General features: G+C 37.7%; 1 protein-coding gene across 3 annotated transcripts in view; it reads right to left on the reverse strand.

Moving 5' to 3' along the window:
- UBE2E2 (ubiquitin conjugating enzyme E2 E2) overlaps nt 1-17,952 on the reverse strand; it is a 401,161-nt gene extending 383,209 nt beyond the window's left edge. Inside the window, exons 1-3 of one of the 3 annotated variants that reach the window (XM_055285955.2) lie at nt 17,696-17,952; nt 12,117-12,300; nt 3,722-3,772 (exon numbers count right to left, since the gene is read on the reverse strand). In XM_055285955.2, coding sequence (XP_055141930.1) covers nt 3,722-3,772; nt 12,117-12,292 — 227 coding nt within the window. In that variant the 5' untranslated portion in view covers nt 12,293-12,300; nt 17,696-17,952. Of the gene's footprint in view, nt 1-3,721; nt 3,773-12,116; nt 12,301-17,495; nt 17,633-17,695 lie in introns of those variants that run through there. The other 2 variants (XM_055285965.2, XM_055285977.2) reach the window with 2 other exon arrangements.
- Between the last annotated feature and the right edge of the window lie 852 nt (nt 17,953-18,804).

Genomic DNA, 18,804 nt, shown 5'->3' on the forward strand with positions numbered 1-18,804 from the left:
TTTAGCAGTAGCAGATCATAGTAGCATTTGAACAAGTTAGCTTCTCTGTGATACAGAGGAACAAGTTATCCTTTGGATGATGACGATTTTAATTTTAATTTTAATTTTAATCTGGAGATTTTCTGGCCCACTAGCTGCCAGTTCTCCACTAGCACCGAGGAAGTATAAATGAACACACTGACATGCACAGATCTAAGATCTTGCTTTTAACAATTTGTGAAGAACTGTGAAAGTTACAACCTGTAGTCATTTATAAGGGGCAGTGAATCTACCTGTTAGAGGTCTGTAAGGATAGAGCATCAATTTGACCCACTCTATCCATCTAACCTGCTGTGCAAGGCACCAACGTAACAAGCAATTCTAACCAACTGCCCAGCACCTCTAACTCAGCAGTAGTATGAAAACATTTATTGATCAGTGGATCTGTGAAGGCCTCAGGACAGAACCCTTGCAAATGTCATGAGTCAGTTATGTTAGCCAACACGAAAGTCAAGGCCAAGAAAAACATATTCCACTACTTATAGGAAATACTCTAAGCATATACCAAATTTCACTCAAATGAAGTGTAATTTTTTATGCCTATGACCCTACAGACTATGATTTTATGAGCAGAAATTTTTTCTTAGCTATAAAGTTTTGTTTTAAAATATTTACCCACTAAACTGTGAGTAATGTTTTTAAAAAGGATGACATATTTAACCCAACTTCAAAAATAAATCTTACTGCATTTTTACTTCAAAGACAACAATAAAGTGAGAAAAAACTGAAATATGTAGAGGCAAATATTTCCTACATGAAATAATTCAATCTATTAAATAATTTGTGGGTGTTCTTTAAAATAATATTTGTTTATTCAAAACCTGAAAAAAAATTAACCAATACTATATTAGAATAACTTCCTCTAAAAATGCCTTACATAAAACTTTATCTACACTGAATGCTGTGATTTAGGGTGACTTGATAGTCTCAACTTCTTTAAATAACAGATTTGCACAATGCTTAAACACATACAGTTCCTTCAATATGATTCCCAAAGAAGCTTAACTAGATACCACATAAGAGATGCACCAAAATTCAGAGGTTCCATCTAACCTGACATACACACAGTATTGGGTTGTACCAGTCTGTTAAGGTTCCCGAAAATGGGATAAACCACACTGTAAATGGAATGTGACACACACCCACCCCTACCCAGACAACCAACAGAAAAAATCGTTCTCCCCTCTGACTAAACAGGTAAAACCCACAGATGTTCCCTCATATATAATCTTTACACGTGATAGCAGACTAACAACTACCCAAGGAACCAAAAGGCAGGGTTTTGAGAGGCATGTGTGATAGGAGAGGTAATCCACAAAGAGAGTAGAGTAAGGGGATGCTTTCTTCTGAAATGAGATATGACTTAACTGATTAAGTAAAGGACTCTGACTTCTATTAGGCAGATAATTTTAATTTGCTCTATTTTGATAAATTAATCCATTACAATCATTAGGCCAATGCAGGCAGTGCAGAACTTGTAAAAATCAACCACAAAAGCACTGTTAACTTTGACCAAAAATAAGCCAAACTAACACTACGATCTAACCTCTTTCTGAAGATGGTAACCACATTTTCACCGAAATACAGATGGGCAGATTAACTACAAACCACAACCAAATATCTGACACCAAACAATCCAAAGACCACAGTGATGCACTTAATAAGCACACCAAACATCCATATTAAGAAACACAAGCACACAGAAAATGTAAAACTAGTTAACCAACACTTATCAATCAGCTACAGCACAGAGGATCCTTTGCTTGCCAAAGGGAATGCCATACGAAGGTAAATAACCTTTCTCTCTGCCTGACCCAGTCCAAGCAACCGTTTTAGAATCAATAAAAGGAGCCAAAGCCACTGCACTGCAGACTTAGCTTCTAAAGCAAACTTATCAGCTATCTAATCCTCAGCCCACAAGTGAGAATTTCCTTGCAAATTCCCAAGTCAGAAAATTAACTAAAGTAGATATCTTCCCTGAAACTGTTTGAAGGGCTTATCATGTGTGACTTCTACATTTAAAAATTAAAACCTGTAATATACATTTTGCTCTATTTATGAAGAGCTTACATATGAACTAGTAACGATATCATTAAGGCTCAAAGACAAAGTAAACCTCCAAATTTCAGATGACACTATAGTTAAACGTTTCTTTTACTTTTAATAGAACTATGGTTCAATTATTTTAGTTTATTTAAACAATAACCTTTATATAGTTCCTTTCCTCAGTTATCTAATAGCAAAATTGCAGTCTACATCACATGATACTGTATGTGGATTTCATCTATTAAAAATGAGCCTTAAACAAACTTATTAAAACAAAGTTGTTTATTTTGCCAATGATTGGGGTTGTCAAAATTTAAGCAAAGAAGTGTATAAAGCTCACTTATTTATCAGTTCAACTGTTCATAAAAAAGGTTACAAAAATAATATATGTAATGTATTAATAATATGGGTTTTTTTTTAAAGATTCAGACCATTAAAACCAATATTATCCTAAGCAACAAAGGATGTTAGGTTTAATTCAAACTGGAGTTTTTCCACAAATCCATCCACTTATAACCATTGACCACCAAAAGCTAAACAATGATCTGCCATCTGAAACAGCTTTGATGTAATACCGTCCTAAAAGTGACAAAAAGTCTTATGTTAAACAGTTTTACCTAACAAAGAAATATTTGGTCTATTTGAGTGAAACATTCTTTGAATATTATTACTGTAAGTTTATAAACTGTACATGATTCATTTAAAGAACCATATTAGATTCACCACAAAGTAAGTCCTGTTAGAATTTTTCCTACACAAAAATTGTTATCTTTGTTTTTACATAAAAGTAAGATCACTAAAGTCAGAAATCACACCAAGCAATAAATTCTACCTGCATTCAATGTTGGGAAAATTTTTATTTAATCGGCCCTCTCACCTTCAATGCATAAGATTATCATTTTAAACCAGAAAAACTTCAGGTTGGCCTGGTTCCAATGCTGACCTCATCTCAAAACAGAAATAAGTGTCTTAAAAATAACCAAACAGCCATCTTCTAACTACTGCACCAGACCCAAAGCAGCAGCATAAGGTAAGAGGTTATTTTTCTCCTCTTTGTCCATGTATCTGTATAACATTAACCATTTCCAGGTAAGCACTTTTCTTTCCTAAAAGTTAACACTGACCAGAAAATTCGAGGTCATGATCATAAAGGGAGAGAGAGTTTTACATTTAACATTATTGCCTCAAATAACCCATTCTTACCTAGTCACAACCAATGACCATAAGAAATAATGTAAATCATGAAGAAACACCGTTTAATGTGTCTGCATTTTAAAAAATCAAATTGCGACAAGATAACAATTACAAAATAGCAAATATTTTAGCCATGCTATTATTCTATCATTAAAAAAACCACTTAAAGCCCTAACACCTCTTCCACTAAAAGGTAATTGTATTTGTTACCCTATAATTTCACTACTTTTGGCAACTCTGTTCAACCACTACAAACATACTTGCTGAACATTCCATTTCTGCACAGAGACGACAAAAACCATTGTCTTCCACAGTCACTTAAGTTCAAACAACAATGTTTTTACTAATTAATCAGACTACAACAACAGCTGCATATAAAACCAACAGTTCAAATGCACCTTCTGCAAAAGATACAAGTAAATAAAAAACCATAAGTACTTACCTACAGTTGGGAGGAGGGTCCAAGGTAATTTCAGCAAGCTCTTTCTGAATTCTTTAAAATAAAGACAAAGAACATTATGTTAAAAATATCTTCATTCTTAACAATTTATTTCATTAAAACATTACGTTTTAATAATATTTCCCTTTGGTATATTAGTTTGAAATACTAATACTGTATAAAGCATCACATCCAACAATAAAGTAGCAATTTCTGCTGGGGTTTTGAGGATGCATCTAAAGGATGAGACTACCAGTACATGCAACCTGTGGAAGGAACACTATGACTTCACTGAACCACTGACAGCACTAATTAAAATTTCTAAAGCTGGAAATTTCTGCCACACCATTCATGGGTCATTCTAACTTCTGTTTTGTATTAGAGCATTCCCATAAAGGATGGAAAGCTGATATTAAGTTAAATCCAAGCATCCTGACTGATAGAATCAAATGGTGAAGAAAAGATTCAGGATCTCATTCCAACACCTGAAACTGCCATCAAGATGCATATGGTATTCCTTCCTGGAGCCTCTAATTTGGAGCAGGTTGGGACTTTGAAGTTTAACACTATTTCATCTGCTAGAACTACCCTAATATTACATGAGCAATTAATGTCATTCATTGCATGAGCTTCATGCAAAAAAAAAAAAAAAAATTTAAGCCTGCTCTATCCTCATGTGTTACATTCTTTTACTTTTAACGGCATCTAACATCCTATGTACCTATAAAAAGGCTGAAAGTGCGCCACTGTTTTCTAAGACTATACTTAGCAATCCCTTAACTATCATTCATACCTTATTAAATGTAGGCTTTGTTAAATCAAATACCAAAAAATTCTCAAAACCGTTTCTTCTCCTTTGCCTTGGTTCTTAAATATGGGGTTATTAATAGCTGGATGCCTGTTGTCTGGTAATTACTGTGACAGTATATGGATAATAACTGATTACAGTATCTTTAAAAAACAAGAATTTGAGCAAAAATATTTAAACTCAAACAATTTCATTCTACTTCTTTTTCAAGACAACAAACTACTAGAACAAATGGGATCCCTCCAATAGAATTGATATCAACTTCCCAAAGGAACTGCATGCTACTAATATAATTTTCACTTCTCTAAACCACGTGATTCAAGGTTGGCAAGGCCGGCAAAGAAATTCAAAGTCAAAAAAATGTCACTGTAATTCTGCTAGGCCATTAAATTGAGTCCCTGGGCAAGAATACTGCTCACACATGCTTGCTCTCTCTCCCTGTGCCTCAGTTTTCCGTCCTGTAAAATAGAGGTTAACTAGAACAAACTCCGTGATCTCTTTTAACACACTGTAACTTCCTTCTAATATGGATTCTGTGAAGTATTTATATGTATACAAAGTACATATTGCCCATATTTAAATAACAGAAGTCTCAAAGATTTGATATAGGAGAACATATTTTATGGATTTCACACAGAAGTATACAACAGACACTTCAAAACTCAATGGCTAAGTCCACGTTAAAGATGGCAAACTAGGCACACACACTTTCACTTCTCACTCACTCAGGACCCCACTGGGTGGGTAGGGGACATACAGAAAATGCAAAAAGGAATAAACAGCAAAGAGAAGGGTGGTGGTCACCAATGAGTGAGAAATTTCAATATATTTCCGCAAGACAAAACAAATGAGTGTAAATCAAACAGGTTGACAAAGGCAAGAGGGGGCTGCAGAGTGTATACTGATAAAACAGACTACTAAAGGGGGCTTTGGGGGAAGCAATCAGAAATCTCAGAAGGAAAAAAAGCTGCATAAGAAAATCACAGATGAAATATGAAGCAAACTAAAACGTAAAATAACTTTAAGTATCAGACATTGGGGGTGAGGTGGGGAGAGAAAGATTTGATCTATTGTGCCTAAATGCTATGACTCATTGAGAAGCCCAGAGATCACGACACTGGCCGTGTAGTTAATCTAATCGTAATATGCTGTTTGGTCTGGCATTGAATATTTACAGTCATAATAAATGTACAACTTATTGGTCTTTTACTTAAAGACAAAGCATAGAAGAGTGGTTGTTAGTTGCACTGTACAAAGTAAATGTTATTAACCTTGAAGATGTAAAAATTAAGTGTAGCTAATATAAACCAGCTAAAAATGGATGGAGAAGATATTATCCCCAATTTACAAAGTAGAGAATAAAAAACATGTTATTCATAGAAATAAGAAATAAAGTTTAAATATATATTTTTAGACTATAAAGGCAACCAATAATCTCTTTAAAAAGATTTTAACTATCATTAACTGGGAGGAAGGAAAAGAAAGGAAGAATAGGTAAGGAAACTAAATCCTCATATTTCAGAGCAGGGAATCAAAAGATATTACTTCAATTAACAATTCAATGAGAAATAAGTGTATTATTTAGAGTTGTACAGAAAAAGAAGGAGTAAGACCAAAGACAGCTAAACAGTCTGCTTTAAGGGAATGGAATTGGGAGAACTAGGGGCAGGGGGTGGATAAAAAAAACTGTTACTTTCCACTTAAAAAAATCTATGTACCATTTACTTTGTTATCAGAAACATGACAACTTTTAAAAATTGTTTTTAAACTAAGAGAACCAAAAGAATAGGCATTCTAAAAAGCATGCTTAAATTGTCAAAGGAAACTATTTTTAACATAAAAAAACTTCTTTGCAATTTTCAAACAACACATCTTGCTTTATATTTATACTGCCCTTTAGGTTTAAAAAAAAAAAAAAAAAAACCCATAAATCCTGGGCCAGGCTCAGTATTGGTGGCTATGCCTGTAATCCCTGAGCTTTGGGAGGCAGACGCAGGAGGATCACTTGAGGCCAGAAATTCGAGACCAACCTGCACAACACAGTGAGACTCCTCTACAAAAAATTCAGGAAACTGTTGGTAATAGTGATGTGTGATTATAATCCCAGTTACTCAGGAGGCCAAGGCAGGAGGATCACTTGAGCCCAGGAATTTGATGCCACAGTGATCTATTATCATACCACATACTCCAGCCTGTGCAAGAGTAAGACCCTATCTCTAAGGGAAAAAAAAACTGATAAACCATAATTTTCTGTCATATAATTCTATACAAAATTTGAACTCTAGATCCCTACAATTCTAGGTATATATTATTCAATACAAAAAGCAATTTACTGATGAATTCAACAAGTCTGAGCAGTGAGTCAATAATATTATAATATATTTTGAGCCACTGTTACCTAAAATGGTTGTATTTCTCTTGACAGAAAAGATTATACTAAGAATTGCTATTTAAACGGTTGTAAGACGTCCTGCTGTTTTCGATGACAGCAATTCAATTCTATCTCAAAAGTTGTGATCATGGTATGTATTAAGTTTCTCAGCCTTGACAAGTGGGATAAGGAAGGTACCTATTTCAGGCACTGTCTCTTAGGGTTAGGAAAAACGAAAAGTATCAATAATTCACACTTACAGTATACCTTTCCCATGATGATCTTTTACCATTAAAAGTGATTAGGTAAATCTCACGGAATTCTCTAAGTATCTGTTTTATCAGTCCCCATTTAAAAGGCAAGCAAAACTAAGGCTAATTATTTTACACTGGTAAGGTGAAAGATGGAGAACTATTATCTTGCTAAGTCAAACAAAAAGACTTCCCTCATCAGAACTTTTAAGACAAAATAATTTTACACAAAAATCACCTGGACAATTGCCTAAATTTCCAATTTTCATAGACAGTGCCACCTCTTAGGTTAGTATGATACAGAAGTCAGCAACTGCCCATTGTTACTGAGACAAGTCAGGAGCAATACATAATTAAATTTCAATGTATATTACTCCACCTTATACCTTAACTATTCCAGGAATGAATGATAAGACTACAATAAGAGTATTGTGTGGGACTGTTATTTGCTTTAAAAAAAATAGCAGGGGAGGGGAATCATAACAATCATGATTCATTCAGACTTAAATGAAGAATATGGTACCAAAATTATACAGAACAGAGAAGATATGAAACACTCATTTTTACATCAATATATTGGGCTAAGGGTTCAGAAAAATGAAGCAGTGTATATGTACTAACATGTTTAAAACACACACATACATTTCTTGAGTTAAAGAAAATTCAAAAATTTACTCAGAGCCAAGTAGAACATGAATGTGTGGATATGCAGATTCGCAAAGTAATTTCTTAGCAGGAATTCTTTTTAAAAACCCTTCATCTCATCTAGATAACTTTCTATATTCCCTTACAGACTACATTCCTCAGTCAACCTAAAAACCCCTATTCTAATCAATTGAATCACCTAGCAAAAACCTTCCAAAATGAACTTATTCTCAAGAAAGCATCATGCAACTAATTATTAAAATTTTTTAAATGTCGAAGCAATCTTTAGAAAACACATTGCCATTGCAAATAAGAAGTCTAGAGTTTCACTCTGAATGGTGGTATATACTATCTATCTATGATTCTGAAAGATCATTGATTTTTAAGACACACCATCAATAATTGTGCACATAAATTTTAAGATGTGTCCCAATTTCAGAAACAGTAAAAAGTTTTAAAATGTACATTTAGAATGAAGAAAATACAGTAATTACAAAAGATTATCTATAAAAGTACCATTTCATTCTCATGTGGAAAACAAACTTAGATGAGCCCATATGATAAAAGTTCAAACTGGAATACAGTGGAATCAATCATTCAACCTAACAAAAATTTAGAGTCTGAAACCAAAAACTATACCTCGAACAGTATCATATTGAATGTCCAAAAATAAAATCACCATGTCTACTCTAAACGGTTAATTTAGAATAAATATGATTTAAAATTCACATTTACAGATGTATCAACCCGTAAAAGCAGCAGAATAAATTCAATGAAGATCTCAAAATAGATGTTTTATTGAACTGACTAGTCAATTTAATCAAAATAATCTAAATCTGTCACTGCAGATATAGTCCAACAACAGACTCGCAAATATAACAAGAGTGATATAGACATATCAAGAGAACAGGCTGTGATAAGAGCATGACAATTTTTTAAGAAACAAACGCTTGCCAAAGAAAAGCAAAAATGCATCTAAGATGTAACTGTAATCTTTCCTCCTAACTCTGAGACAGAAATTAATTTCTACTGCTGTTTAAATACCTACTTAAATGTTTTCTGTATTATATACCACTATTCTATAATATCACAAATGAGATGTTTCAAATCATATTTCTATACCAGCTTATTAATTCTATAATTACTGCATTACAATTATTAATTCTACAATTATAGTACATTTCATATAATAACTGAGCACCTACGTGCAAGCACTTTTCCTAAGTCACTACAAAATGTATTTAAGTACGGCACCTGAGTATTTCTAGTTTAACAATAGCATTAAGGCCTCCAAGGTCAACATATACCTCATTTTTCCAAAGTTTGTACCAAATAGACTTGAAAAATATCACTGTAGACTTTAACTGACATAAAGTCTATTAGTGACAGCATCAGTTTTGAGAGCTTACTATGTGCCAAATAAATGCTTTATCACATTTAGTCCTCACAAGAACCTTGTGTACAGCGTACCATTATCATCTTCCTTCTACAAAAGAAGAAACTGAGGCTTTGAGCTGTTATATGATAGATCAGGATCACAGAGGCTAGGCACAGTGGCTCATGCCTATAATTCCAACACTTTGAGAGACCAAGGCAGGAGGATCGCTTGCAACCACGAGTTCAAGGCCAGCCTGAGCAACACAGTGAGACTCCCGTCCCTACAAAAAATACATTAAAAATTTTAACCTGGTGTGGTGACACAACCCTGTAATCCCAGCTACTTGGGAGGCTGAGGCTGGAGGATTGAATGAGCCAGGAGTTGGAGATCATACCACTGCACTCCAGACTGGGTGACAGAGCAAGACTGCCTCAAAAAAAAAAAAAAAAAAAAAAAAAAAAACCACAGAGCTACAGCTACTAAATGCTAGCACCTAGATTCAAACGTAGATGCTGTCTCTACAGTTCAAGCTCTTCAATGCTACTCTTTATCTCATAAAAATGACACTATTTGGGAAGGACTTCTCATCTGAATAGAAATGATCACCAACAAAAAAGGGTGAAATAAAATTTATTTTGAAACTACCTCTAACTTTTAATCTTCTGAACACACTACTACTAAGATCCTAATATCCATGGGAAATCCGATCCCTACAAGAAGCTCAGGGTTCCACGGCAACCAGCAAATAATATTGTGACTGTACTCTGCTAGGCACTGTGGATATGACAGTGAACTTAAAAAATGTGGGGTCCTCTGTCCTCATAATTCCCAATTTTTTTCCTAAGTTAAGCAGAAATGGCAAAGAACCAACAACTTCACTATCAGCTGAACTGGAGGAAGAGAGAGGGGAAAATAAGTTTTTTTTAATTAAAAAATTAGTAGTGACGATGCATTTTTATATTTAAAATAAATAGTACATAATTACATCATTTCATGCACTGTCACCCGAAAACCAACTGAAGACCTTTCTAGAGGAAGATCATGAACCACAATTTGAAAAACACAGATTCACAAGAATTTCCCAATGGACGGATTCTTTCAGCCAGGAAGCAACTCAAAAGAGACTTCCTACCTTCACCAACGCAATACAACCACTTTCTATTTACTGCCAATCAGGCACTGCCCTGTGTGCTGCACATACATTATCTCTAAACTAGGTTTTATCTCCTCCGTACAGTGCAGAAAAATATCTTCTATATTTTTCCCTCATTAAATCTATCAATAGGTTTGAATAATCTGTACTTTCTACATATACTGTAGTAAAATAAAGATGACCCACGTACTTGAAAAACTCACGTTCACACATAAAGCAGTACATCTTTCATAAGCAGAATTTGGTCTTTGACATATCACCCAAGAAATATGATTTTAAGGTATTTTATAGTGGTGCTCCCAGTTAGGGGAAAAGGCAGAGCCTTACCACAACAAGTGACTTTGCTAACTAGCAATCCTAGAATAAAGCACAGGCCCAGCAGAACCCTATTCCCCACAGACCTGGCCAACCAATCCTTCCCCTTTTCTGACAAACTGAAGAGGCCCTGTAAAAAACCAATAAGACACTGAGGACTGAATTAGATTTTCCTTATCTACATGAACGACAGTCCGTACCTGAACATCTTCCCACCTACATCAACTTCCTTCTTTCCCCTAAATGTCGTATTTTCTCATTCCCCACCTTTCTCATCCATCCTAACCCCACCCCCACTTTGTGTTGTGGTCAGCCAGCTGAGTCCCCGGTAATTGTGCTGTGATGGCAAAACAAACTGAACCCTCTTCCCCACTCTAGCATGTTCTAGTATACAGGTCTCAAAGTTTAAAGTTCAGGGCTCTCTGACTTTCAAACAGCTCCTTCAACAGAGATCAGCAATACACTCCCATGAAAGGGAAACTGAATACTCTAGTACCTTAGAATAACCACTCACAATCCCTCTAACATCTCTCACCAAGGGTCCTGAGAAGGTTTTTTCCAACCCTGTAGACTGACTAAGCCAAAGGAAAACAAGGTCTACTAGAACAAAATAATGGTTTTTTTATCTTTGAGAAAGGAGTTCCCCTTAACCCATACCATAAAATAACATATAAAGCTGTAATGCAACAATCAGGCATTCCACTATGCCTACAAGTTACAGATCGCTTTTATGTATACTTTCTACTTGGTCAATGTAAAATATATGAAAACAAAGCAAGAACATAAAATCACAGGATCAGGAAATACATTACATTTAATTTATCTTTCAAATTATTTTCCAAGAGATATTCTATAACGTAACAATATCAAACAGATTCCCTTTAAGTCCAGTGACATGCCAATCATTTTAAGAGATTGAGTACCAACAGAAAATCATTCAAATACCTACTTTCCAGATCCATCTATTCTCTAGAGAAAGAGAAAATCTGTATCAAGATGGATCCACTGACTAACGTAATGAAACCAAGATGCACTTGTTGCTAATGTCAGCATTTCTGACATTACCAACCCGGAGTGGTGGAAAATAAACTATCACTCACTCAATAACTACTTCAAAAGATTCCTAATCTCTATTCTGTGTTACTGAGCAGAAAAAAAATATTTATGGTCAAGTAACCATAAATGAAACCACTGCAATTTTACATGCACACCCTGTATATGTTTCCCTAATAATACATAAACACACAAACACACTATGGAAATGTATTTTATGAATTTGCCTTGTCATTTAACTGACTTTAAATACTGAAGTTCCCTATGGTTAAAACCATGTAAAAGAGATCATCTTGAAGGGAAAAGAAAAATCCATCAAGTTCACGGCCGACATCCCAGAAAAAATGATTAAATGCAAGAGAAAAATAGAACTTAAGATGATAAATTGATACCAAAAATAAAAAGGTTATAATAACTGAGGTACCTTTTAGCACTAGTTGACAATTTAGCAGCGGTTTTGCTGGATATTTTTCCCTCCTTTTTCTTGGGCTGAACTTGTTCTCTTTCTGGTTCTTGCTGAACACTTTCACGTTGATCTCCATCGGAACTTCCTCCACTAGTGCTTGGACTGTCATCAACTCTTTGTGCCTCAGTGGACATTTTAGATCCTGGATTAAAGAATCAAAAATCATTTATTTAGCTGTACTACAGTAAGCTACCTCCAGAACACAGAGAATGAGCCTCAAAGTAAAACAAGTAAATCTCAATATAAAATGGATTAAATTGGTCATTTACAAAACAATGCAGCTTTGGAAGTTGCTAAAACTTTTCCTTCATTCAAAATGTATTGTAAAATGAAAACATACAAAATTCACACATGAAATGTTCATAGCAACATTATTCATAATAACCAAAACTGGAAACAACTCAAATATCCACTAACGAATGAATGGATGAACAAAATACAGTAGTATATTCACATAATGTACTGTTAGCCATAAAAAGGAATGAAGTACTGTGTCTATGTGCTACAAAATGGATGAACCTTGAAACATTCTGATAAGTGAAAGAAGCCAGCTACAAAGGACCACAAACTATTTGACTATTTATATGAAATGTCCAGAATAGGCAAATCCATAAACATAAAATTCAGTAGTGAACCTCACGCCTGTAATCCCCAATGTTCTGGGAAGCCCAGGCAGCAGCAGCCTGCGCAATGTAGCAGGACTCGATCTCTACAAAAAATAAAAATATGATTGACACCACTGCATTCCAGCCTGAGTGACAGAGCAAGACCCTGTCTCAAAAAAAAAAAATTAATAAAAAAAGAAAATGGGTAAGTGGTTGCCAGGGAGTGAGGGGAGAGTAATGAAGAGTGACTGCTAATGGGTATGAGGCTTCCCTGTGGGGTGATAAAAATGTTCTTAAATTAGATAATGACAATGTTGCACAATTCTAATAATAAATATTCTAAGAACTACAGAGTTGTACATTTTTAAAGGGTAAATTTTATAGTATGTGAATTACATATCAATAATGCTGTTACAGAAAATAAGAAAAAAATGATTAAGCGTCTACTCTCTACCAGGTGCTGTGCTAAGCCCTTTGATCCCACAACTGTGAAAAACCTGGGCTAGCCAACTTGCTAAGTACAAAAACGAAGGTTAGTACAAATAGTTGTGGCAACAGAAAAATGGGAAGACACTTTCAAATCCCTATTCAATCAATACATCCTCAGGGCTGGGCTAAAGTTAAAATTCTCCAAACTAGTAAGTTGTTGTAAGTAACCTTTGTGATAAGAGAAGAACACAGAGGCCTGCATGACTGCATGATTCTAAATAAAAATTGAACCATATGACAGCATTCAGCTATATTCTAAAGCAACCATATTTCATAAGAGACGGAGACACTGAAGATTTTTTTTTTTTTTCCCCACAGTCTGGCTAAAATATCCCTCAAGGCTTTCAAATTCCTTTTGCTCTGAGTTCAGGCTCCCCAAGCAGCTCCGATTACCAACTCAATTTCCTCAATACCTTGATATTTAGGTAGCTGTTATAATCTAGACAGCAGACACAAACAATTGCAGTAGGTGAAAAGGAGTATCTCTTCTCAACTGTCATTCTATCATAATCAATTTCTGAGTTTGATGACTATGAATACATCCCTTATGAGCTGACTAGCTTACAGTGTTCTGACAAATCCAGAACTGAACCAACAAAACCCATGCCCAGACTCTAAAAGGCCTAGTACTCACCATGGTTTTGTCACCTAATAATCACTTTCAGCACTGTATAGCTGTCTTCTCAGACACCTCTTTAAAAACAAAATACCTGTACTTAACAAGGACCATTAACAGAAAAAAAATACCTTTAAAAATTATAGGTACACTGAACAAATTCCTTTTGAAATGGATCCTTTTGATTACTCTTAATCAAATTACAACTTCAAATAAAACTGTTTCTGATATGATCAAGAATAAGAATAGGTAAAGATACCTCAAATAAAGCAAAATTTTTTAATTACTATAATTTAGTCCAAATGGATAGCTATTTGACACTGATGAAAATTCACCATTACTAAAGATTTAACTTGTAGCTTGCTCTAAGCCAAGGTAATGTTGTAACACCGACCTTTAATGGACTGAAATTTTTTAAGACAAACCAAAAAGCACTGCAAAAGAATGGAAGCATCAGGAAGCACAGAGCCACAAAGAGTCAATAGAAAATAGTGAATCCTTTCACTGACACACCACACACACCACCACCAGCACCCCTTCAACCCCAACAGCTCCCCATGCAAAACAAAAACAGATCTGCCCCAACAGCTCTGAAACATACTAACGGAAAAGCTGACTACTTTTCTACCTACTCTGTAAATGAAGAGCACCAGTCTCCACAGCTGTGACATCTTTTATGAGCACTAAAGTCAATAGAATACTGAAATTTTATATCAGTATGTTTCACATCTAGCTCTAAAAGTCGTAACATATTTTTTGCTTTTTTTCATTTTTATTTTACTCTAAATTCTCATTCTTGGATTTAATATTTTTTTCACCTTACTTATTTCAGTTAAAATATATCAGAAGTTTAAAACCTTGTAAGTATGTACATAAAGGCATATCAGATAGGGCGGCATGCATGAGAGTGAAAAAGAGAACAATCCTCAGGGAAAGGTGCTCAGATATAGCAAAATGCTGCCAGCAATACCTTAAGAAATGTGAAATGAGTGAGAAATCATTTTATACACTTTAAAACAGGAGCAATCCATTCCATGACAAATATATGGGAACCTCAATGAAATAATATTCTCTATACTGAGGCTGCAGCTTCAGTTTTATAAACTATGATTTAATAAACTATGCTGAGAGTTTCAGTTGTGTATCACATTAGTTATAAAGCCACACATTCTTCTCAATATTCTTATTTATGTGCATTTACATACTATCGAATGCCATACTACTTAAAAAGATTACTCAATGATGTGATCTGAGCCATAATCTGAAACCCAAATTTCTACTGCCGAATATCAGAGGAACATTAAAGTAAAACTTAGTCTCACTAGAGAACTAATAAAAATACTATTAGAAATTCCCCAATAGAGGTGTAATTTCTAGTTTCACATTAAGGAAAAGAATTATTCCCACTTTTGACTTAAGACATATTTCATCCAAATGTTAACCTACAAATAATAAATCCATCTGAGGCCACTGATAACCACTACAGGAACTTTTAGAAATAAAGTTTTCACATCTCTTTTCAAATATCGATAATAAAAGGAATTTCTCCTGGGTTTGTTTTTTGAATGCTTGATTACAGAAAAAGTTTAGAAAAAAATTATTGTACCACTCAGGTGCAACAAATTTTCATAAAGAAAAAGTAGTCTATAAATCAATTTAATCAGTCATAAGTGTAAACTTGATGTCTTGTCTGTCTGAAGTACAAAACAAAAATTCCTGAATTAAAATTCTTTAAACATTATCTTCTAAATCAGCATTTTAAAATTAATTCCTAAATAGCTAATCTGATCCGATTATCTCATCTACAGGGAAGATAAACTTAAATCCCAGGGTTATAAACAAAGAGCTACTCTCCAATGATACTTTCAAAGATATTGAGGATATATGCTTACTTCATAACTCAAAGTAAAACTTAATTTTTAAACATAAAATAGGTAGTCTTTCCTAAAACTATATTAAGAGGCTTACATATTGTTACTTCTTCAACACAAACTGTCTAAGCTTGTATTAGCTATGTACCCTATGTTGTAATTACAGTCCTGGAAATTAGCAACATACAGCGAATGAAACTCACATGTTCCATAAAAATGAAATGATTTGGCTTGAAATATTACTGACTACATAAAGGCAACTATAGTCATTCCATAAATCCAGCCTACTATCCAAGTAAGCCTTGTAACAGTATCTACTAGTATAAAACTGCAAAACCAAGTGTTCATTTAAGCTTTTATAACAGGAAAGCATTTAATTGTCATATATGTCTTGCTGTCTTCTCATGTTTCTAAACTTTTCTAAAATGTAAAATACAGTATACGCACACAGCAATATCCAGCTTTAAATTTAACTGCAAAGACATTTATGCAGAAAATAACAGTGGAACACCTGATTTGGGGGTAAAAGGTGCTGCAGGGGAAAGAGAATGGGGTATGGCATTATATGAAAACAGCCTATTTCAGCATCAGCCCACATAAGGAACTCCGAAGAGCCAAGGAGCATCCAAATTGCTGTAGTAAAAGCAAATATTTAGATTCACAAAGTCCAGCCTGAATTATTACATATCTAGAAACATACTTTTTAAACAAATCAGGGATTAAAAACTAAGAGGAGCGTAAAATCTTTTAGAATCGTGAGATACTTTGAGGGTAAACCCTAGCACTTCCTTTCGTACTTTTAAATGAAAATATTTTAGTAGACTCTCAAGAATACACAATACAAAACGATGAATCTTGAAAACATGCAAATGGGTCTAACAGCCACCGAGCACAGGATGATGTCTTTCTAAAGCGGCCTTAATTTCCTTAAGGGAAGATGGATTGGACATTTCTGGTTGGTCGTGGGGAAAAAAAAGCCACAAGAAGCCACGCTTTATCTTCATTAGAAATGGTAAAGGGCAAAAAGATCAAAACATTATGAGAGAGAGGGGAGAAAAGAGGGGGAGAAGTGGGGTGGGGGGGGAAGGGGGAGAGGACAGACGGAATCCAGTTTCAAACCAGGCCAGTGGGGGCTGCCGAGAAGAGACCAGAGAAAAATGGGCTTCGGGTCCAAACTGTGACAAGCGCCAGGCATCACAAAAGACCAATACAACACACACCCCTCACGAGGACACACACAAATATGCCCCATAGGGTCTTCTCCGGGCGGGCCACCGGGGTGCGGCGGCGAAGGAGCCAGACCCGGCACTCGCCAGGAGACACACCATGTGCAGCAATTATGCAATTAGGGAAAACAGCAAAAGATCAAGCCGGGCACTTTCCACCGTGACATTTATCCTGTACTTTTGCAAAGACTTAGTTCCAGGATGCGGCTAGGAGAAGCAAGGCGCTGGGAGGGTGGAGAAGGATGGGGAACTGAGAACGGAAGGGGGTAGAAGGAGGACAGGGAGAGAAGAGGCAGAAGGGGGGGATGGGAAGAAGGGGGAGGGGTAGAAAGGGCGAGAAACGGGGGCAGGAGGCTCGCGGGAGGGGGCGCAGGGAACCGCGCACGGGGAGCGAGGAAGGAGGGAACTAGGGCACAAGCGGTGTAAGCAGAGACCTCAGACGCGGAGGGGAGGTCGGAGGAGTGAGGAGGACGCCAGCGAGAGGGAGGACGCCCGAGGAGGGGAGGCACCGGCGCGGCCCGAGCGAATACCTGAGGGGGGTGTCCGTGCAGGTCGCAGGCTCGAGCCGAAGCCCGGGAAGAGAGCAGCCGCGGCGCGAGGGGGACGGAGACTGGGGAGGCCCCAGGGACGGGATGTCCCCTGCGGACCGTCTAATCACCGAAAGCCGGACCCACGCACCACGCACCCGACCACGCCTGTCCCCGCCGCGCTCGCGCCCGCCCGGACTCACCCTCAGCGCCGCCGCTGCCGCCGCCCCCGGCCGTTCCAGCTCCGGCTCCTGAGGCTGCTGCCCGCGGCTGTCGCTGTGGCTGCCCCTGAGTCCTGGAAAGTGAAGCCACCACCTCCGGGAGCCGCCGCCGCCGCCCGGCCGTCCGCGCGCGCACTCGCGAGTGCGCGTGCCTGCGCGCCCGCCCAGGAGAGACCGCGAGAGCGCGAGCCCCACGTCGGCCGTGCGGCGCCGCGCGCCTCCCTCCTCCCCCCGCCCCTCCTCCTCCGGCGCGCGGCCGCGAGGGGGCGGGGGCGGGCGCGCGCCCGGGCGGGCTGCCCCGCCGGTCGGGAGAGGGGGTGGGGAGGCGGCGCGGAAAAGTAAAGTGACAGCTGCGTCCCGCGTGCAGACCGGGCTCTGACGGAGGTGGGCGAGGGGCGTCCCAAGGGGAAGGAACGACAAGGACGGGGAGAAGTGGGGGAAACCGAGGCTGACGGGGTGGCTTGAGGGGAGGGGACGCGAGGACCTTGACGGGCACGCGCATTAAAGGGAAACGCCGGCTGAGAGTTAGGGGTTACCCCAAGACGGTGCAGGCAGTGGGGCGAGGAGGCCTTTTACCCCCACCCACCGCAGCCCTTGACTTCACGCTCGCCTCGAAGCTTTCGCAAAGTAGCTACGGGGACTGACCCTGTTGACACACTAACCCAAACTCGCAGACGCGTGGGGCCCGCATGTACCCAAGACAGGAAAACTTCACGTTGGCCTGGAAAGTTCGTCCAGGCTAAGCCTGACTCTTCACCAGACACTGCAGCACGAAGGCCCTTCTGCCTTTTGGCTCGCCCTGGCCCAGAATGCACACCAGCCGGTAGAGAGGAGCTTCGGGCCGTTTAGCCCTGGGGTATTGAAGAGAGGGGTGGGGGTACAGGGTGCACCGCTGTCAGAGTGAGTAGGAAGCTGCCTTCATGCCCAGCTGAAGGATATGGGAACAGTAGCAGTGCTGTAGGTGGCCTGAGGGAACATTAGGTTCCGTTGTACTCCTCATCCCAAATAACTGTTTTTTTTTTTTAAAAAAATACGTACCTGCTTTGCAAACTCAGCTTCCACGAAATTTCTCCCACCCTCACCTCCAGCCT

This window comes from Symphalangus syndactylus, chromosome 1, assembly GCF_028878055.3.
Source record: "Symphalangus syndactylus isolate Jambi chromosome 1, NHGRI_mSymSyn1-v2.1_pri, whole genome shotgun sequence".
In the NCBI taxonomy this organism is placed as follows: domain Eukaryota; kingdom Metazoa; phylum Chordata; class Mammalia; order Primates; family Hylobatidae; genus Symphalangus; species Symphalangus syndactylus.